Here is a 15,639-nt window from a genome sequence, read left to right as displayed (position 1 = left end):
CTTTTGAACTGCGGTGTTGGAGAAGACTCTTGAGAGTCCCTTGGACTGCAAGGAGATCCAACCAGTCCATTCTGAAGGAGATCAGCCCTGGGATTTCTTTGGAAGGAATGATGCTAAAGCTGAAACTCCAGTACTTTGGCTTTGTCATGTGAAGAGTTGACTTATTGGAAAAGACTCTGATGTTGGGAGGGATTGGGGGCAGGAGGAGAAGGGGATGACAGAGGATGAGATGGCTGGATGGCATCACTGACTCGATGGACATGAGTCTGAGTAAACTCCGGGAGTTGGTGTTGGACAGGGAGGCCTGGCGTGCTGCAATTCATGGGGTCGCAAAGAGTCGGACACGACTGAGCGACTGATCTGATCTGAGCTAATGAACAACAACCACCAAAGGAGCACGTTGTCCATCAGCTTCGATCTTTTCTTAGAAATTTCCCTTCGCATTCTTTGCCAGTGGAGGCAGTTTCTACCTAGCCATTTCCCAGTCTTTTCTCGTCGCTTTAACGCTGTTGTAGTTCAGTCGCTAAGTCATGTTCAACTCTTTGCGATCCTGTGGACTGTATAGCACACCACGCTCCTTTGTTTAACCCCGTCTCCTGGAGTTTGGTCAAATTCAGGTTCATTAAGTGGATGATACTAACTAACTCAATAACATCTAACTCCTCTGAAGCTCCTGTCATTAATTTTACCATCATCTATCTACTCTGTGGCAGTCATCAACTAACATTTCATTACGTAATGGTTTTAGAATATCCCTCACTGTAATCCTTTCTCTTTCTACCCCTGCCACCACTCTGTTGGTTTGGGCATCCACACAGTTATCCTATTCAAGGCACTGGAGGCTCTGAATTGCTGTACCTCCTCAGCTCCAGTGACTTTTTTTGTGCATCTTGCATCAATTATTAGCTCTTCTGTCATCCCTTGATGATATCTTCATCAATATTTGTACATTCTCATCTTTAAACACCTTAATTTCTGGTCATTCCACCTAACCTTTCACTTTACCTACTATACTAAAGGTAAAAGTTAATTTCACTAAAATGCTTTACACTTCTAAAGGTTGCCAATCCACTCTCCCAAACACTTTTTTCTCTATATCATCCCCTTCATGACCCACTTCCATCCCAACCTACCTTAGATTCCATACTCCATTATTATTAAAAGTACTCCATTGAAAACACTCTTGACTTTCTGTTCCACTCTCTCTTTCTTGTGCTCTTCTAGAAGAGCCCTGACCTTGCTGCTGCTGCTGCTAAGTCGCTTCAGTCGTGTCTGACTCTGTGCGACCCCATAGATGGCAGCCCACCAGGCTCCCCCGTCCCTGGGATTCTCCAGGCAAGAACACTGGAGTGGGTTGCCATTTCCTTCTCCAATCCTGACCTTAATCGATGCTAATTATTTTCCTATACATTTCCTTCATTCAGGCAGCTGAACATGGCTGAATAAACAGTGGCAACTGTGTTGAGCAACTCCTTTTAAAATGCACAACTACATGGCTATTCCATATTGCCTATTACAAGTTCTATTACATGTTACTTGGCCACTTTTGCATTCTCCAAAATGATCTCACATCTTTTCTCTTACCTAACCTGAATCCTTCACTTGATCCTTCACAAGCAATCAAGACATTAGAATCATTAAATGTCTTTTCTGTCTCATACTACCAGAAAATAAGCTTCCTGATATCAGAAAAATTGGTTTCCCTGTTTACTGATGCATACATATGTGTGTGTATATATACATACACACACACACGTATACACAAACATCATGAAACTCACTACTCATTTTTATGTTCAATCAAAAACTAGAAATTGTGTCCTGCTATGCATGCAGGCTCAGGTGCTTCAGTCATGTCTAACTCTTTGCAACCCTATAGACTCTAGCCCACCAGGCTTCTCTGTCCATGGGGTTTCCCAGGCAAGCATACTGGAGTGGGTTGTGATTTCCTTCTCCAGGGGATCTTCCCGACCCAAGGATGGAACTGGCATCTCTTTCCTCTCCTGCATTGGCAGGAAGGTTCTTTACCACTAGCGCCACCTAAGTCTAATTCAATCTTCTACAACCGGCCTCAGTTTTCCAACTACACATTCTGACTTTCCCCCAGACATTCCAAGCTCCAGTGAGCTGGATCCCACTTTCTTCTGAACAGTCCATCTTTTTCATGGTCACTAAGACTTTTCCTGATGCTTTTAATCACCTGGGGTTCTTTTATGCATTCTCTCTTTCAAAAAAGTCTCTTCTCCCTTCTTTTCAGCAAGATTTCCCCTGATATTTGCTCCCACAATGGATTTTTCCTGTTTCTTCCCTAGAGCTCTTTCTGCTTCACCACTAAATCTTGTTACTGGGTCATCTAAGTCTTACATTATCTGATCTATGTAGAATAGTTCTGTATTTTAAATGAGATCAAAAGCTTCTTTGAAGCTCTTCTCTGTAGGGCCATCAAAGTGTTAGTTAAATACAGTAATCAATAAATTAGAAATGCAATATGTATTTATACATATATTACAGATGAGTATTAATTTAATTAATACATGCAGAGCATTTACAATTTGTTCCCTCATCTGTAAAATTTTTAAGTGCCTTATATAAGTTTAATTACAGCTTGTCATATAAAATTTTTTATATTTTATAAATGGTCAGAGAAGAGTAAAGCAGCTTTAGTGCTATAAAAAGCATCATCAGAGATCAAATTAAAAATCATGTTATTTAATTTCCAATTATAGGTTTTTAATAAGTTATATCTATTTTCTTCCTTTTCCAGACACAGATAATGCATAATAAAATAACAAATTCATAGGCTACTAAACTATTACCTAATTCTTGGACACATTTCAATATCCCAAATTAGTTTCAAATGAAGATATAATGAAATGAGAGATATTTACCTGATTCCTTATTTTTAGGAGGGCTATTCTAGAATGAATTTAATGGAATATTTCTGGTTTATTTCTTAAAATTTTTTAAAATATAATCACACCAGGCTTCTTTTTTTTTTAGCCACACCATGTAGCATGTAGGCTCTTAGTTCCCTGACCAGTGATTGAACCTATGCCCTCTGCAGTGGAAACACAGTCTTAACCATTTGACCCTACTTTATTTCCTTAAAAAAAGAAATATTTATTAGGGAAGTCCCTACTTTATTTCTTCAAATACTTAAGACCAAGAGAACTGTTATTTCAAAATATTTTACGCAAAATGAAAAAATGTCCAATATAAAGAAGAGGCAAAGTTTTTTTCTACTTTCAAACATTTTACTTTACAAATGTTAAAGTTCTGTGAAGTTATTAATCATGGTACTACAAATGTAACTGCATGTTTTGGAATTATTAGTAAATGGCTTACATCAATATAAAATATTAAGTATAAAAATATCCAGAATAAAATGTTCAAGCACATAAATTTCATATAATAAACAACCTTTTTCATGGTAATGGTGAATAACCAACAATTATCACAGAAACATCAATCTATGAGAAACTACAACTCTATTGCTGATTGTGACCAAACTAAAAGATATCATATGCTATTTAGTTTTTAAGAGAGTAAGGAGACAGAGTCAATTCTAATGAGGTGGATGAACACAGAACCTATTACACAGAGTGAAGTAAGTAAAAAAAAACAATTATCATATACTAATGCATATATATGGATTCTAGAAAGTTGGGACTGATGAACCTATTTCAAAAGCAGCAGTGGAGACACGGACACTGAGAACAGACTTAAGGACAAGGTTGGGCAGGGAGAAGAGGGTGAGAGGTATGGAGAAAGTAACATGGAAACGGACATTACCATATGTAAAATAGATAGCAAATGGGAATTTGCCGTATGACTCAGGGGAAAACAACCTCGGGGGTGGGATGGAGAGGGAGCTGGGAGGGATGTTTAAGTGGGAAGGGACATGGGTAAACCTATGGCTGATTCATGTTGATGTTTGGTAGAAACCAATGCAATAATGTAAGCAAATATCCTTCAATCAAAAATAAATTAAAAAAAAAAAGAAAGGGGATAAAAGAAGAAAATCTGGATAAAAATGACAGAGACATTGCTATATCAATAAGATTACAGTCATTAACATTTTTGAAGAGTTAATGCTAACTCTTTTTGTCCCAAAGCTTTTAAAATGCCTTAAAAGACTTTTGATCCAGTGGTTAAGAATTTAGAGGAATTGAGAGAGTAGCATGGAAACATATACATTACCATATGTAAAAGAGGTAGCCAGCGGGAATTTGCTGTATGACACAGGGAGCTCAAACTGGTGCTCTGTGACAACCTAAGGGGGTGGAATGGGGTGGGAGGTGGGAGGGAGGTTCAGGAGGGAGGGGATAGATGTATATCTATGGTCGATACATGTTGATGTATGGCAGAAATCAAGACAATATTGTAAACTGATTATCCTCCAATTAAAAAAAAAAAAAGAATCTGCTTGCCAAAGCATTGGACATGAGTTTGATCCCTGGTTCAGGAAGATCCCACATGCCATAGAGCAACTGAGCCTGAATGTCACAACTATTGAAACCTGTGCTCCACAAGAAGAGAAGACATCTCAGTGAGAAGTCCCAGCATGGAAAGAAAAGGAGCCCTTGTTTGCAGCAACTACACAAAGTCCAGCAATGAAGACCGGGCACAGCCAAAAATAAATAGATAAATAAGATGTTAAAAAATGAAATAACAGAAAAAATTTATATTCTTGGTCACTTTGTGATTTATTTTATATATCAATGGTATTTAGAATAGAAAAAGCATAAAAAGGAACCCATATTTGAATTATATAAAATAACCACACAGCTAAAACAATCAATTATGAAGTTTATAATCTTATGTAATATCTTCAGGATTAAAAAATATATATTCTGGTAATTTAAAGCAGTTGTTAAACCAGAAGTTGATTCTTACATTAATCCCTATAGTGAGTCAAGAAGCATAAGTAGAAGCATAAAAGAAACTTAAGATAAACTACCTCTATTTGTCAGAAGAGTAAAATAGAAAGTAGGAGACAATGTCATTTGTGACACTGAGAGAAAAGGTGCTCACTTTCTGTACAGTCACCTAGAGGATGAGGACATCTTTCTTAGCGGCACTGAGAAAGGACCTTATGCATGTGGCATAAGCCCTCTTGGAGGAGGTTACCATTAGCCCCACTCTAGAGCTGCCAAGCAGATGACCCACAAACTGCAGGACAATTATGCCAAGAAAAAACCAAACCAAACTGGGAACAAATCCTCATCTTATAAATGCCTCATGGCATGTTAAATGTTGGCAGAGGTACACTTTGATCATTTCCCTCTTTCCTTTATTCCCATCCTTTGGGTCACATAATTGAATCTGTAGTGAATCTGGTCCCATGGCTATTTCTTGCAACTAAGTAGGTTGAAAACCATGAGTACTCATAAGATCATTTTGTATTCTTTTTGAAATACACAAGGCCACTACACATTCTTGTAGAATCAATGCTAAAGGAAACATTATGAATATAATAAAATCTAGAATATTTTCACTTAGATCTATATCACACAGTTATTTAAGTCCATTTTGGCATAAAACTCATTTGACTTACTCATTTGGTACTCTAAAACCTGTATTATTTTCTAGAAGGAAATCCAAATTTCATGGCATTTGTCCCAGTCCAGGATCACAGAGTCAGCCCCATGTAAGAATCAAAACATTGCTCAGCCAGAGGAACTTGGAGGTCTAGAGAGAGGGTTCCTGGGTGAACTGCCTTCAGAACTCTTCAGGGCATACCTTCTTTACATGAGGAAGGGCAAGATGTCCAGTCGCTATATGGTGTCACGATACAGTCCTTCCTACAAGGAAGCAGACAGGGTCGCACTGTTTCAGGTCGAAGGCTTTCAGGACACCTAGGAAGAGCAAAGGGAGATTACTAGGCCTCTGTACTAACCCAGAACCAGGTAATTTATATCTTTAGAATTTTTACTTCTAAAATTGCTAAACAGGCATCCATCTGTAGTATTCTACCTCCAGGATTCTTTCTACTTTTTGACAAGAACTATACAACTAAAATAATTCTTCTGAACTGAACCTCAATAAAGCTTCTCAAGGCAGGAAGTGAAAATTTAATTATAGTAATTGTGCTATGTAAGAGAAAATACAATAATTGTTCTTTATCCATTTATAACAATCTATTAATAAAACTGCACTTTCTAACATGCCTTATAAGAAATGTATGAAAGTTCAAATTACCAATTTAAGGAACCAATTCTACACCTTTATATAACTAAATAGGCTTATTGTCAATCATAATTTTCCAGGCTACTCTGTACTTTATAAAATATGTTTAGCAAAAAGTAAATTTATAATGGCATATTCTATACATAGTACATGCTCAAAAACCAATATTATATTTACAGCTATGAGTGTCATAAAAATAAGGAATAAAACAAAGTATACAGCTAATTAAGATAAACAATTTTTGTTCTGTTCCTGGTTTCATTCACTGTATTCTTATTTTTTCTTCCATTTTCTTCCAAGTTTTAATCTACTGGATTTTAAATATTTTAGGTATTTTTATAAATTATAATATTGTTACAAAAAAGAGTGAATGAATATAAATAAAAAAGAATCAATAAGTAATTTAAAGAAAAACAAAACACTGTGTTCTTGACATAAATTATAGTAAAATTAGCTTAATTATACTATCTTAAAACACCAAAATATAAAATATATTATTAGGGACACGAGAGAAAAATGACGACAAAACACTGAAATGCCTTATACTTTATAAGGTTTTCACTTCCTAGAAAAACTTTAGGAAGCTGAGGTATGAGTTTTAAATAAACTAGTTTGTTTATTGTGTACTTATTACATGATTTTTAAATTTCCCAATTCTCTTATGAATCTTCACAATCTGATTCCCAATTCTTTTATGAATCTTCACAATCTGATTCTACTATCATTAGCAATCAAATGTTATCAATACTAGTAGATGCATGCACACGAGGACAACAAAACATAATAACATAATTCATGTAACTAAAAGTAATGTTCTGATTCCTAAAAAATTTTCTTTTGAGGTGATATCATATCATCTCTGACAAGTAAGTTAAGAGGCAGTGAAGAAGTGAATCAATCAGTATAACTGTTGCTGGAATAACTTGGCAAATTAGTGAAAAATGGGATTTAAAAATACTCCCCATAGGAGAAGTCAAATTTCTTGTACGTCAAGATAAATTGTCTTTCAACAAGCAAGTTAATCAGGTTTTCAGAACTGAACTATGAGTGAATAAATCAACATCATTAATCTCCTTCCCATAATTTCTATATAGCACTCTGCTGACACTTCATTTTTGATATATCTATAAGTTTTTATTTATGTGTCCTATCTCATCCATAAGTATTACATTCTATTCAACTATACAGATACATGTTTTTTTTTTTTTTTTTTGCTCACTCAGTAACACCAGCCTTTATTTGAAAGTGGATTTTAAAAAATACATTGGATTTAACATTTCAAAATGAAATATCCTCTCTGGTTTATGTTGAATATACGCTTGGATTTTCCTAACTGCTATGCCTACTCAAAGTCATGAACAGAAAAGAAATTTAGATAAGAATCATTAGAAGTTAATGTTTTGTTACAACTGAGATTATAACTAGAATTATAAGTTAACCTACATTCTTAACCAGGAAACATTATATGGCAAAACCTCACATATAATCATCCTGTTAATTCTTGTTGAAACTATTAGTAAGTATTATTGGAAGCATTCCTTCTCAATGAGGCAATTTTAGAACTTTAACAATGGGAGAGCATTACTCAATTACATGCTTTTCAAATTTTAGCTCTGAATAAATCAATGGAATTTACAATGCTATCACTGACAACCTCAAAAATTCTATTTTAGTTTAGAAATTTCCTCAGCAAGATATTTGATTAGCCGCGGAGAACAAAATTACCAACAACAAAGCTGTTAAATGAACAGAGCGATATAAATTATACAGCCTAGACCACAGCCAATGAAATGAATTCAGGCTTCCTTTGGTGAGGCAATTGGTTCAGTCAACATGCTTCTTTTCTCCTTTGTACTGTTTGTATTTAGTGTTTGTGGTTTAAATCAAGGAATTGATTTTCCCCCAAATCTTATTCAAGGTCAAATTAAACAGATGTGATAGGAGTTGAAGTTTGTTACTCGGAGGATAGATAAGATCAATAACATTGATTTTACCATTGCACAGTAATCTGTTTTATTAAGAGGACTTTAAAACAAGGTTTCTATTTGCATTTTTGTTTCAAATGCCTAGTACCGAAAAGCAGTCACTGAATTTTACCTAGCATATTTAGGCATAAGGGTAGTAATATTTTCTTTTGAATTCACAGTATTTGCTTTATTTTTTAGAACTTTAAGGGTAAAGGAAACTCATTTGATTTAACAAATCTATACTTGTATCCAGGTCATTGAATAAAGGCAGCAAGGGTAAAGCACATTTTTAATGGATTATTGTGGTGCTCTGACATGGGGCTTCAGGATATCCTTTCTATTGAATGATTTAATGACATTAATCCACCAAGCTTTACCACACACAGGCTTGCGTGTATGTATATCCACTGCTGAGGAAAAAACTCTCATAGTTTGCATAAGGGAGGAAAATATAACAGTAACATCTAAAGGGTAAATGAAACTGCAAAAGAGGAACAGAGTGAGCTTACCCATAGAAGCTCAGAACAATAACCCTCCAATCTGAACCATGACAAGTTGGTCAAGGTGATAACCCCCTGCAGCAAATATTTCTGCCTCTTTGCTTGTCGCAGCAAGTCCCACAATCCCCCAGCACTTGGGACTTCCGCTTATGCTGTTACTGCTATTGACTTTTAATATACTGCACATTAATATCCTTTGTTACATTCATCACAAATTTAGCATCATTTTTACTGAAATATTGGTTTGGGGCTACCTATGAAGCATATGGAATAGTTTCTCAATTTACTTAAATCTTTTGGCATATATTTTCTAGCTACATACTTGTTTGCTAGAGAACCCAGAGTTGACATATTGTATGTGCCTTGTAAGAAACAAAAAAAACCATATCAGCATAACTGGGCTAATCATTTGTTGGAGAAAATTAATAAATGTTATAAAAATACATGCAATGAGGAAGAAATCTCTATCATTGCTGATTTAGACAGCACCCATCTTTCAAAGTTCATATCATCTTAGCCATGTGAAACATGAAAAGTAAAACCCATCGGTTTTGCATGTTTCTTAATTTCTAACTAAATGATGGGGCAAAATATTGCTAAAGTCCAGAACCCTGGCCATTAGAAAGAAACAAGTCATCATGAGATTTTTATTTATCCCCTGGAGTTTGTCATATATCAGTTACATTATTATCATTTCTCTGAAACACTAAGAAGTATCTCAAATTTTCCAAGAGAAAATAATTTTAAGATTTATTGAGTGCTTACATTACTACTTTTTGTTTTCATTAAATTTCTGCAAATATTTTTGAAAACTGAAGCCAGAATCTGTTAAGTAGTATGTTTAAGACCACACACGAAACCTAAGTACTTGACCAAGTTTTCAGAAATTTTGATACCCGTGAAAAATGGCTTATACCAGTGAAAAACTGATGGGTTTTACTTGTTTCACACGGCTAAGGTGATATGAACTTTAAAAGATGGATGCTGTCTAAATCACAAATAATAAGAGTTTTTTTCCTCTTTGCATATATTTTTATAACTGATTTATTAATTTTCTCCAAGAAATGATTAGCCCAATTTATACTGATATGGTTTTTTTTGGTTTCTCACAAGGCCCATACATGTCAACTCTTGGGTTCTCTAGCAAACCGTTTGCTGTGTTATCACACTACTTGTTAACTACAATGAGACACTGGTGCTTTTTCTGCTTATTCTAACTCTCATCCTATCCTAAGGCTCTCTCTTGGGAGTAAATGGTTTATTCATTTAACCATTAAAAGATGTAGTACGTTTGGCCTCAGTATTTTTGATATAGTGCCTTCTAAGGGAAATGAAAGGCAGATCATAGAAGGCTATTGCCCAATTCAACTAGATGGGCAGCCTCCACAGCCTACGGGTACACAGGAGGTCATTGATGACCCCCACTGCTAGGACTTTGGATACTGTCCCTATTGATCAGCCAGGCCTAGAGTGAGCACTTCTTTCACTGCCTTACTAGCTCAATAAAAGCAGAAAGTGCTACTATTAACACTGAAAGTAGGTACCACATGGAGAGATTTCTACAGAATTTATGGATCCCAGGTACCAGCTGTTATAACTTTATCAGTGGCTGCCTTCAAAACAGAGAAGTCTTACTCTTGAGGTCAGGTATGATGAGCATCAAACATTCCATTTCACGAAGCAAGTGAAGCCTGGGCCCATCCCGACATGGTTGGCCACAGGAGTTAACTATTGTCGTTTTCAAGTCCTTACTTTTTGGGTCCCACTTGGCCAACATTGACCCGCACGCAGATGACTTTTCTTGTCTGCATGCCAACGGAGCAAGAGGCCTCCCCGTTCCAAGCTGTAGTTGTGTTGAAGGACGAAACTGAAGTGTCCTCGATACACTGGCCCCAGGGTCCAGTCTGCCAGTGGTACACAGTACAGGGATGCTCGTTACAGCTGCGTACCTCTTGCAGAGCACTGGTGTTTGGGCACTGAACTCCACCTACAAAAACAGACAGTATTAGCAGGTTAGATATGGTGCCAACAGAAACCTTATCATCCTCTGCTCCTTGGAATTAACAATAAGAATGATACCGGCCACTTACTAGCACATGTGGCCATACACTGCTAGGAAGGCAAATCACATGAATGGCATTGTCTGGCTTAAAACTTAAACTTTGTGGTATATTTGATATTCGGTTTGGGGGACTCAGGAGGACCTCAAAGACAGGCCATTATTCTCTAGAGAAGATGAAAATGAGGAACAAACAAAGCCTATGTAATTCCTAACTAGAGGAAAAATGGACACTGAGAATCTACAGATGGGGAAAACCCAGTATGTTCACAAATGATATCCATCAAATTGAAAGTCTTAATTATAGGTTTCAAAGTGCTGCTTATTTCAGTGAATTAGGATTTAGGGTGATTTAAAATCAATAGAAGCTTTCTGACCCTCCATGGCATCACTGAAGAATACATTATACATGTATTAATGATAATACACCATATTTCTTCAAACCTAAAATGTGTGAATGACTGTGAGATAGACCATCATTTTATGTGTCCCAGAGAGAGTAAAATGGCATCAAATTAAACTACAATACTTTTTTTATCAACTCTAATTTTTACTGTATGCTCACCCAAATAGCTTTGTATGACTTATTTAGATACTTTTAAAAAAATGTACCACTTTTACATACATTAAAAGGGAAGGTATTCCTAAAACTTCTTTACATTCAGAATCCAAATCTTTCAAGTAGCTTATTAGTTGACACTCATCAAAGTTTGTGTTCTCCAACATATATCATCTCTGTGGCATCACATGCATTGGTTATCCAGGATTTCTTAAAGAGTGTTCCCTGTTGTCTCCACGTTTTTTTTTTTTCCCAGGATACTGGTATCTATTTCTAAGTTCTAATGTGGCTCCATTTTTAATTGTACCAGAAGATGTTTGTCAATGAAAGATTTAAGCTAGCAACCAAGGGAGGGTTTATTTTCCTTCCTCAAATGGCCCTTACCTATTTTTATTTCTTTGTTTTTGGTAGAAATATTATGGGGTTGCTATTGCTCTCAGGAATAACAATGAAATTCCCAAGTACTAGCAATGACAACTATATTATAACTGCTGCTTGGTCACAGTGATTTTAAAATGAACCTAATATAAGATGCAGTAATTACAGAGATGATAAAGGGTTAAACACATGTGTCCTTTAATCAATAGAATGTGGTGTGGAGTTGTCAATATGGAACTCTTTTTTAACATGCTGGCCCCATTATAAGTACTTTATAGGTGGGATCTCATTTTATATCCACAGCTGCTGAACAAGTTAAAAATTATGAAGCGGATGAGTCTAAACAGCTAAATGATGCAGTCACAGGAGCAGTTAGGAATTTATGGAGTCCGGTGTTTTTTTGTTTTTACCTAAATGCTATAGATGGGGAAACAGTGGAAACAGTGTCAGACTTTATTTTTCTGGGCTCCAAAATCACTGCAGATGGTGACTGCAGCCATGAAATTAAAAGGCGCTTACTTCTTAGAAGGAAAGTTACGACCAACCTAGACAGCATATTCAAAAGCAGAGACATTACTTTGCCAACAAAGGTTCGTCTAGTCAAGGCTATGGTTTTTCCTGTGGTCAGGTATGGATGTGAGAGTTGGACTGTGAAGAAGGCTGAGCACTGAAGAATTGATGCTTTGGAACTGTGGTGTTGGAGAAGACTCTTGAGAGTCCCTTGGACTGCAAGGAGATCCAACCAATCCATTCTGAAGGAGATCAGCCCTGGGATTTCTTTGGAAGGAATGATGCTAAAGCTGAAACTCCAGTCCTTTGGCCACCTCATGCGAAGAGTTGACTCATTGGAAAAGACTCTGATGCTGGGAGGGATTGGGGGCAGGAGGAGAAGGGGATGACAGAGGATGAGATGGCTGGATGGCATCACTGACTCGATGGACATGAGTCTGGGTGAACTCTGGGAGTTGGTGATGGACAGGGAGGCCTGGCGTGCTGCAATTCATGGGGTCGCAAAGAGTTGGACACGACTGAGCGACTGAACTGAACTGAACTGAAATGCTATTTGTGATGCCAGCTCTGAAAATAAAAAGCTTTATCCTGTTAAAAACAGAGTATTTGGAGAAATTTATTGTTTACTTTATTGACAATTTGATCTAGTCACACTTATGTAGTCTCTGGATTTCATTTTAAGAGTAGAAAATAACTGGTTGTTCACATGGAATGGTGGGACCTTGGGTGTTCATCACACATATCTGTGACAGTAAATGGAGGAATACTGAACATAATAAAAGGTGGGTTTTAGATATTAGGAAAGCAAGTTTTAAAAAGTTTAAAAATGTTAAGAAAAGTGATTCAATAGCTAGTGACCCTAATATGGCAGGAGACCTGGGTTCAATTCCTGGGTTGGGAAGATCTCCTGGAGAAGGGAATGGCAACCCACTCCAGTATTCTTGCCTGGAGAATCCTATGGACAGAGGAGCCTGGCAGGTTACAGTCTATGGGGTCACAGAGTCAGACACAACTGAGCAACTAACACTAATATGGAGGATGGCTCCTAAAGTTTGAGATCTGGGTAAAAGTAATAAGCAAAATCACACCCTGAGCTGATCTTCAGGTATCATTTCATTTGTGACTAAGGACATCCCTCTATTCAGCATATAAATCAGCAGGCAATTTATGTGATAATTTAACTGCAATTTACAGGCACTTATGCAATGCTGAACATGGGATCAACATCAGAATAACCTGTATTAAACAGCGTTTCATTACTGTCCCCTGCTTCATGAAGGTGAAAACATCTGTCACAGCTCATATCCTATCTTCCATCACACAGCTCAGCAACCCTGGGAGCAAGAAGTTTAGTATTTGAATAGGGACAACTCCTAAACCTGCTAATTGGATTGGAGAGAAGTAAATGAGCACTCTTATTACCCACTTCCCTGAGGCTCTAGATTTATCCAATGGTATTTCTCAGGAAAACACATGCTAACTGTAGAAAACTGTGTTCATTTTATATAACCATTTAAAACTATATCTTATTTAATAGTGAAATTACCCCTCCTCAATTGAATAATGTGTTTTTACTTACCCCATTTTTACTTTGAATGTATGTATGCTATGTAAGTTGTGATTTTAAAACTCTGCATTATTTTTGACATTGGAATTGACTGGTTGGTTTTGAAAAAAATAATAAGAAAAGAGCTTCTACAACATCAGCATAATGCGTCCAGGAACTGCAAAATAACTGTTAAGTTTACAAACATAAAGACTATTTATTTTCTTGCCCCAATCCACATTAAAGCTGCATCAGCATTTTTGGTGTGATGTCAAGGTATTTGCACAGATAAGTCCCAGTGTGGTCTTAATTGTAATAACGATGTGGCAATTTGGAAAGCATGGCTTGGATAATCAGTCACTGCAGCACCGTCATGTTGTTCGGGGAATACTTTTATGGTTGAAAAATTGATAGATATGATACTGAATTTATTTATTATTTACGGGAAGATTTAATTCCAGACATCTGGGAATATTCCCATTCCTGTAGTACTGAGATTATAAAATGTCACCTGTGATAAAATTAGTGATAAGTGTATATTTTTTAATCCTCTTCTACATAAAAATATATGCTTCATATTAATGTGACTATTTAGGCTTTCTATCACTTCACCAAAAGGAAAGATTTTATAATGCCAATTATAATATGCAAAGCTTCTCTCAGAAACTAAAAATGACTTTTCCTCCCTACCATCAAGCCCAAAAGAGCTTGGTTAGGAGACATTGAACAGAGCTGTTGTTTTTGAGTATGGCATTGAAGTCCTTACAATTTAGATGACAGATTGGAGAGAAAAAAAAAGAATCTTTTCAGGGACTTCCCTGGGGGTCCACTGGCTAAGACTGTGAGCTTCCAACGCAGGAGGCCTGTGTTCGATCCCTGGTCAGGGAACTAGTCCCACATGCCACAACTAAAGATCCTGTATACCGCAGCTAAGACCCTGGCACAGCCAAAGAAATAAATAAGTGTTTTTTAAAAAAGACCTTTTCAAAACATTAATTGAATACCTATGAACTGACTGCAATATGCAATGGTTACCTATGCTTCAAGGGATAGTCTAGAGGGGTTAGAAATAGAAATAATTCTACTCTCAAGGATCTTACAACGCAGTGGAGAGAAGTATAGGGGTGATAATATAAGCAAAGAATTGAGTACAATTCTAGGTGAATGCAATAATATAATGATAAAGAATATGACAATTACGTTAAAAGAGGTATTTAGTATAATTGGGATTCAAAAGTTTAAAATTACATTAGTTTGGGGGATACTAAAAATGACTAAGGTTGTCAAGATGAGGCATTGAGATGACTTTTGAAGAAATAGGAGTTCGATAAGCAGAGTTCTGGGAAGGGAGACAAGGAAGAGAAAATTTAATTTAAGCAGAAGAGAAACTAAATAAAAGCTGAGGCACTCAGGCAGGTATGACCCTGGGAATTAGCAATATTGATGCAGTCAACTGGGGTGCAGAGTTCACACAGGGAAGTAACTGAGGATAAGGATAAAAAAGTGGATGAGGCTCAGGGTAAGAAGAGGCTGTTACACTGTACTGTGAATTAAAATTTTAAGATACTTGTAACTTTGCCTGCTACTGCAGCCCTAATACCTTTGACAGCAGATTACTGGTGGGTGAAAGGCAATGGCATGATTTCAGGGAATCTAACTGGAAGTGCGAGAACCTCAAGAGACGCTGGGGCGGCCACCACCCCCTCCATTTTTTCCCCCTTGTAGTAAGGGACAAAAGATACCCCACAGTAGAGTCTGTATAAGTCCTGTAGGACTGTAGGAACAGACCGAAGTGGTGGTCATGTAGGAACAGACTGAAGCAGAACTGCTCTTTCAGTCAGTTCAGGAAGATGGGGAAGCAGCAGTATTTACTTAGAAGTCAGAGTTATGTGTGTATGTACGCTCAAAATAGATCCTGATCTCTTCAAATT

At 36.7% G+C, this 15,639-nt stretch overlaps 1 protein-coding gene across 1 annotated transcript in view; it reads right to left on the bottom strand.

The window, feature by feature from the left end:
* The window catches only part of THSD7A (thrombospondin type 1 domain containing 7A), a 479,501-nt gene that overhangs the window by 88,279 nt on the left and 375,583 nt on the right, over positions 1 to 15,639 (bottom strand). The window contains exons 8-9 of the mRNA XM_070369781.1: positions 10,409 to 10,643; positions 5,743 to 5,858 (exon numbers count right to left, since the gene is read on the bottom strand). Coding sequence (XP_070225882.1) covers positions 5,743 to 5,858; positions 10,409 to 10,643 — 351 coding nt within the window. The remainder of the gene's footprint in view (positions 1 to 5,742; positions 5,859 to 10,408; positions 10,644 to 15,639) is intronic.

This window comes from Bos mutus, chromosome 4 (genome assembly GCF_027580195.1).
Source record: "Bos mutus isolate GX-2022 chromosome 4, NWIPB_WYAK_1.1, whole genome shotgun sequence".
NCBI lineage: Eukaryota > Metazoa > Chordata > Mammalia > Artiodactyla > Bovidae > Bos > Bos mutus.
This window is presented reverse-complemented; position numbering and strand designations above follow the sequence as displayed.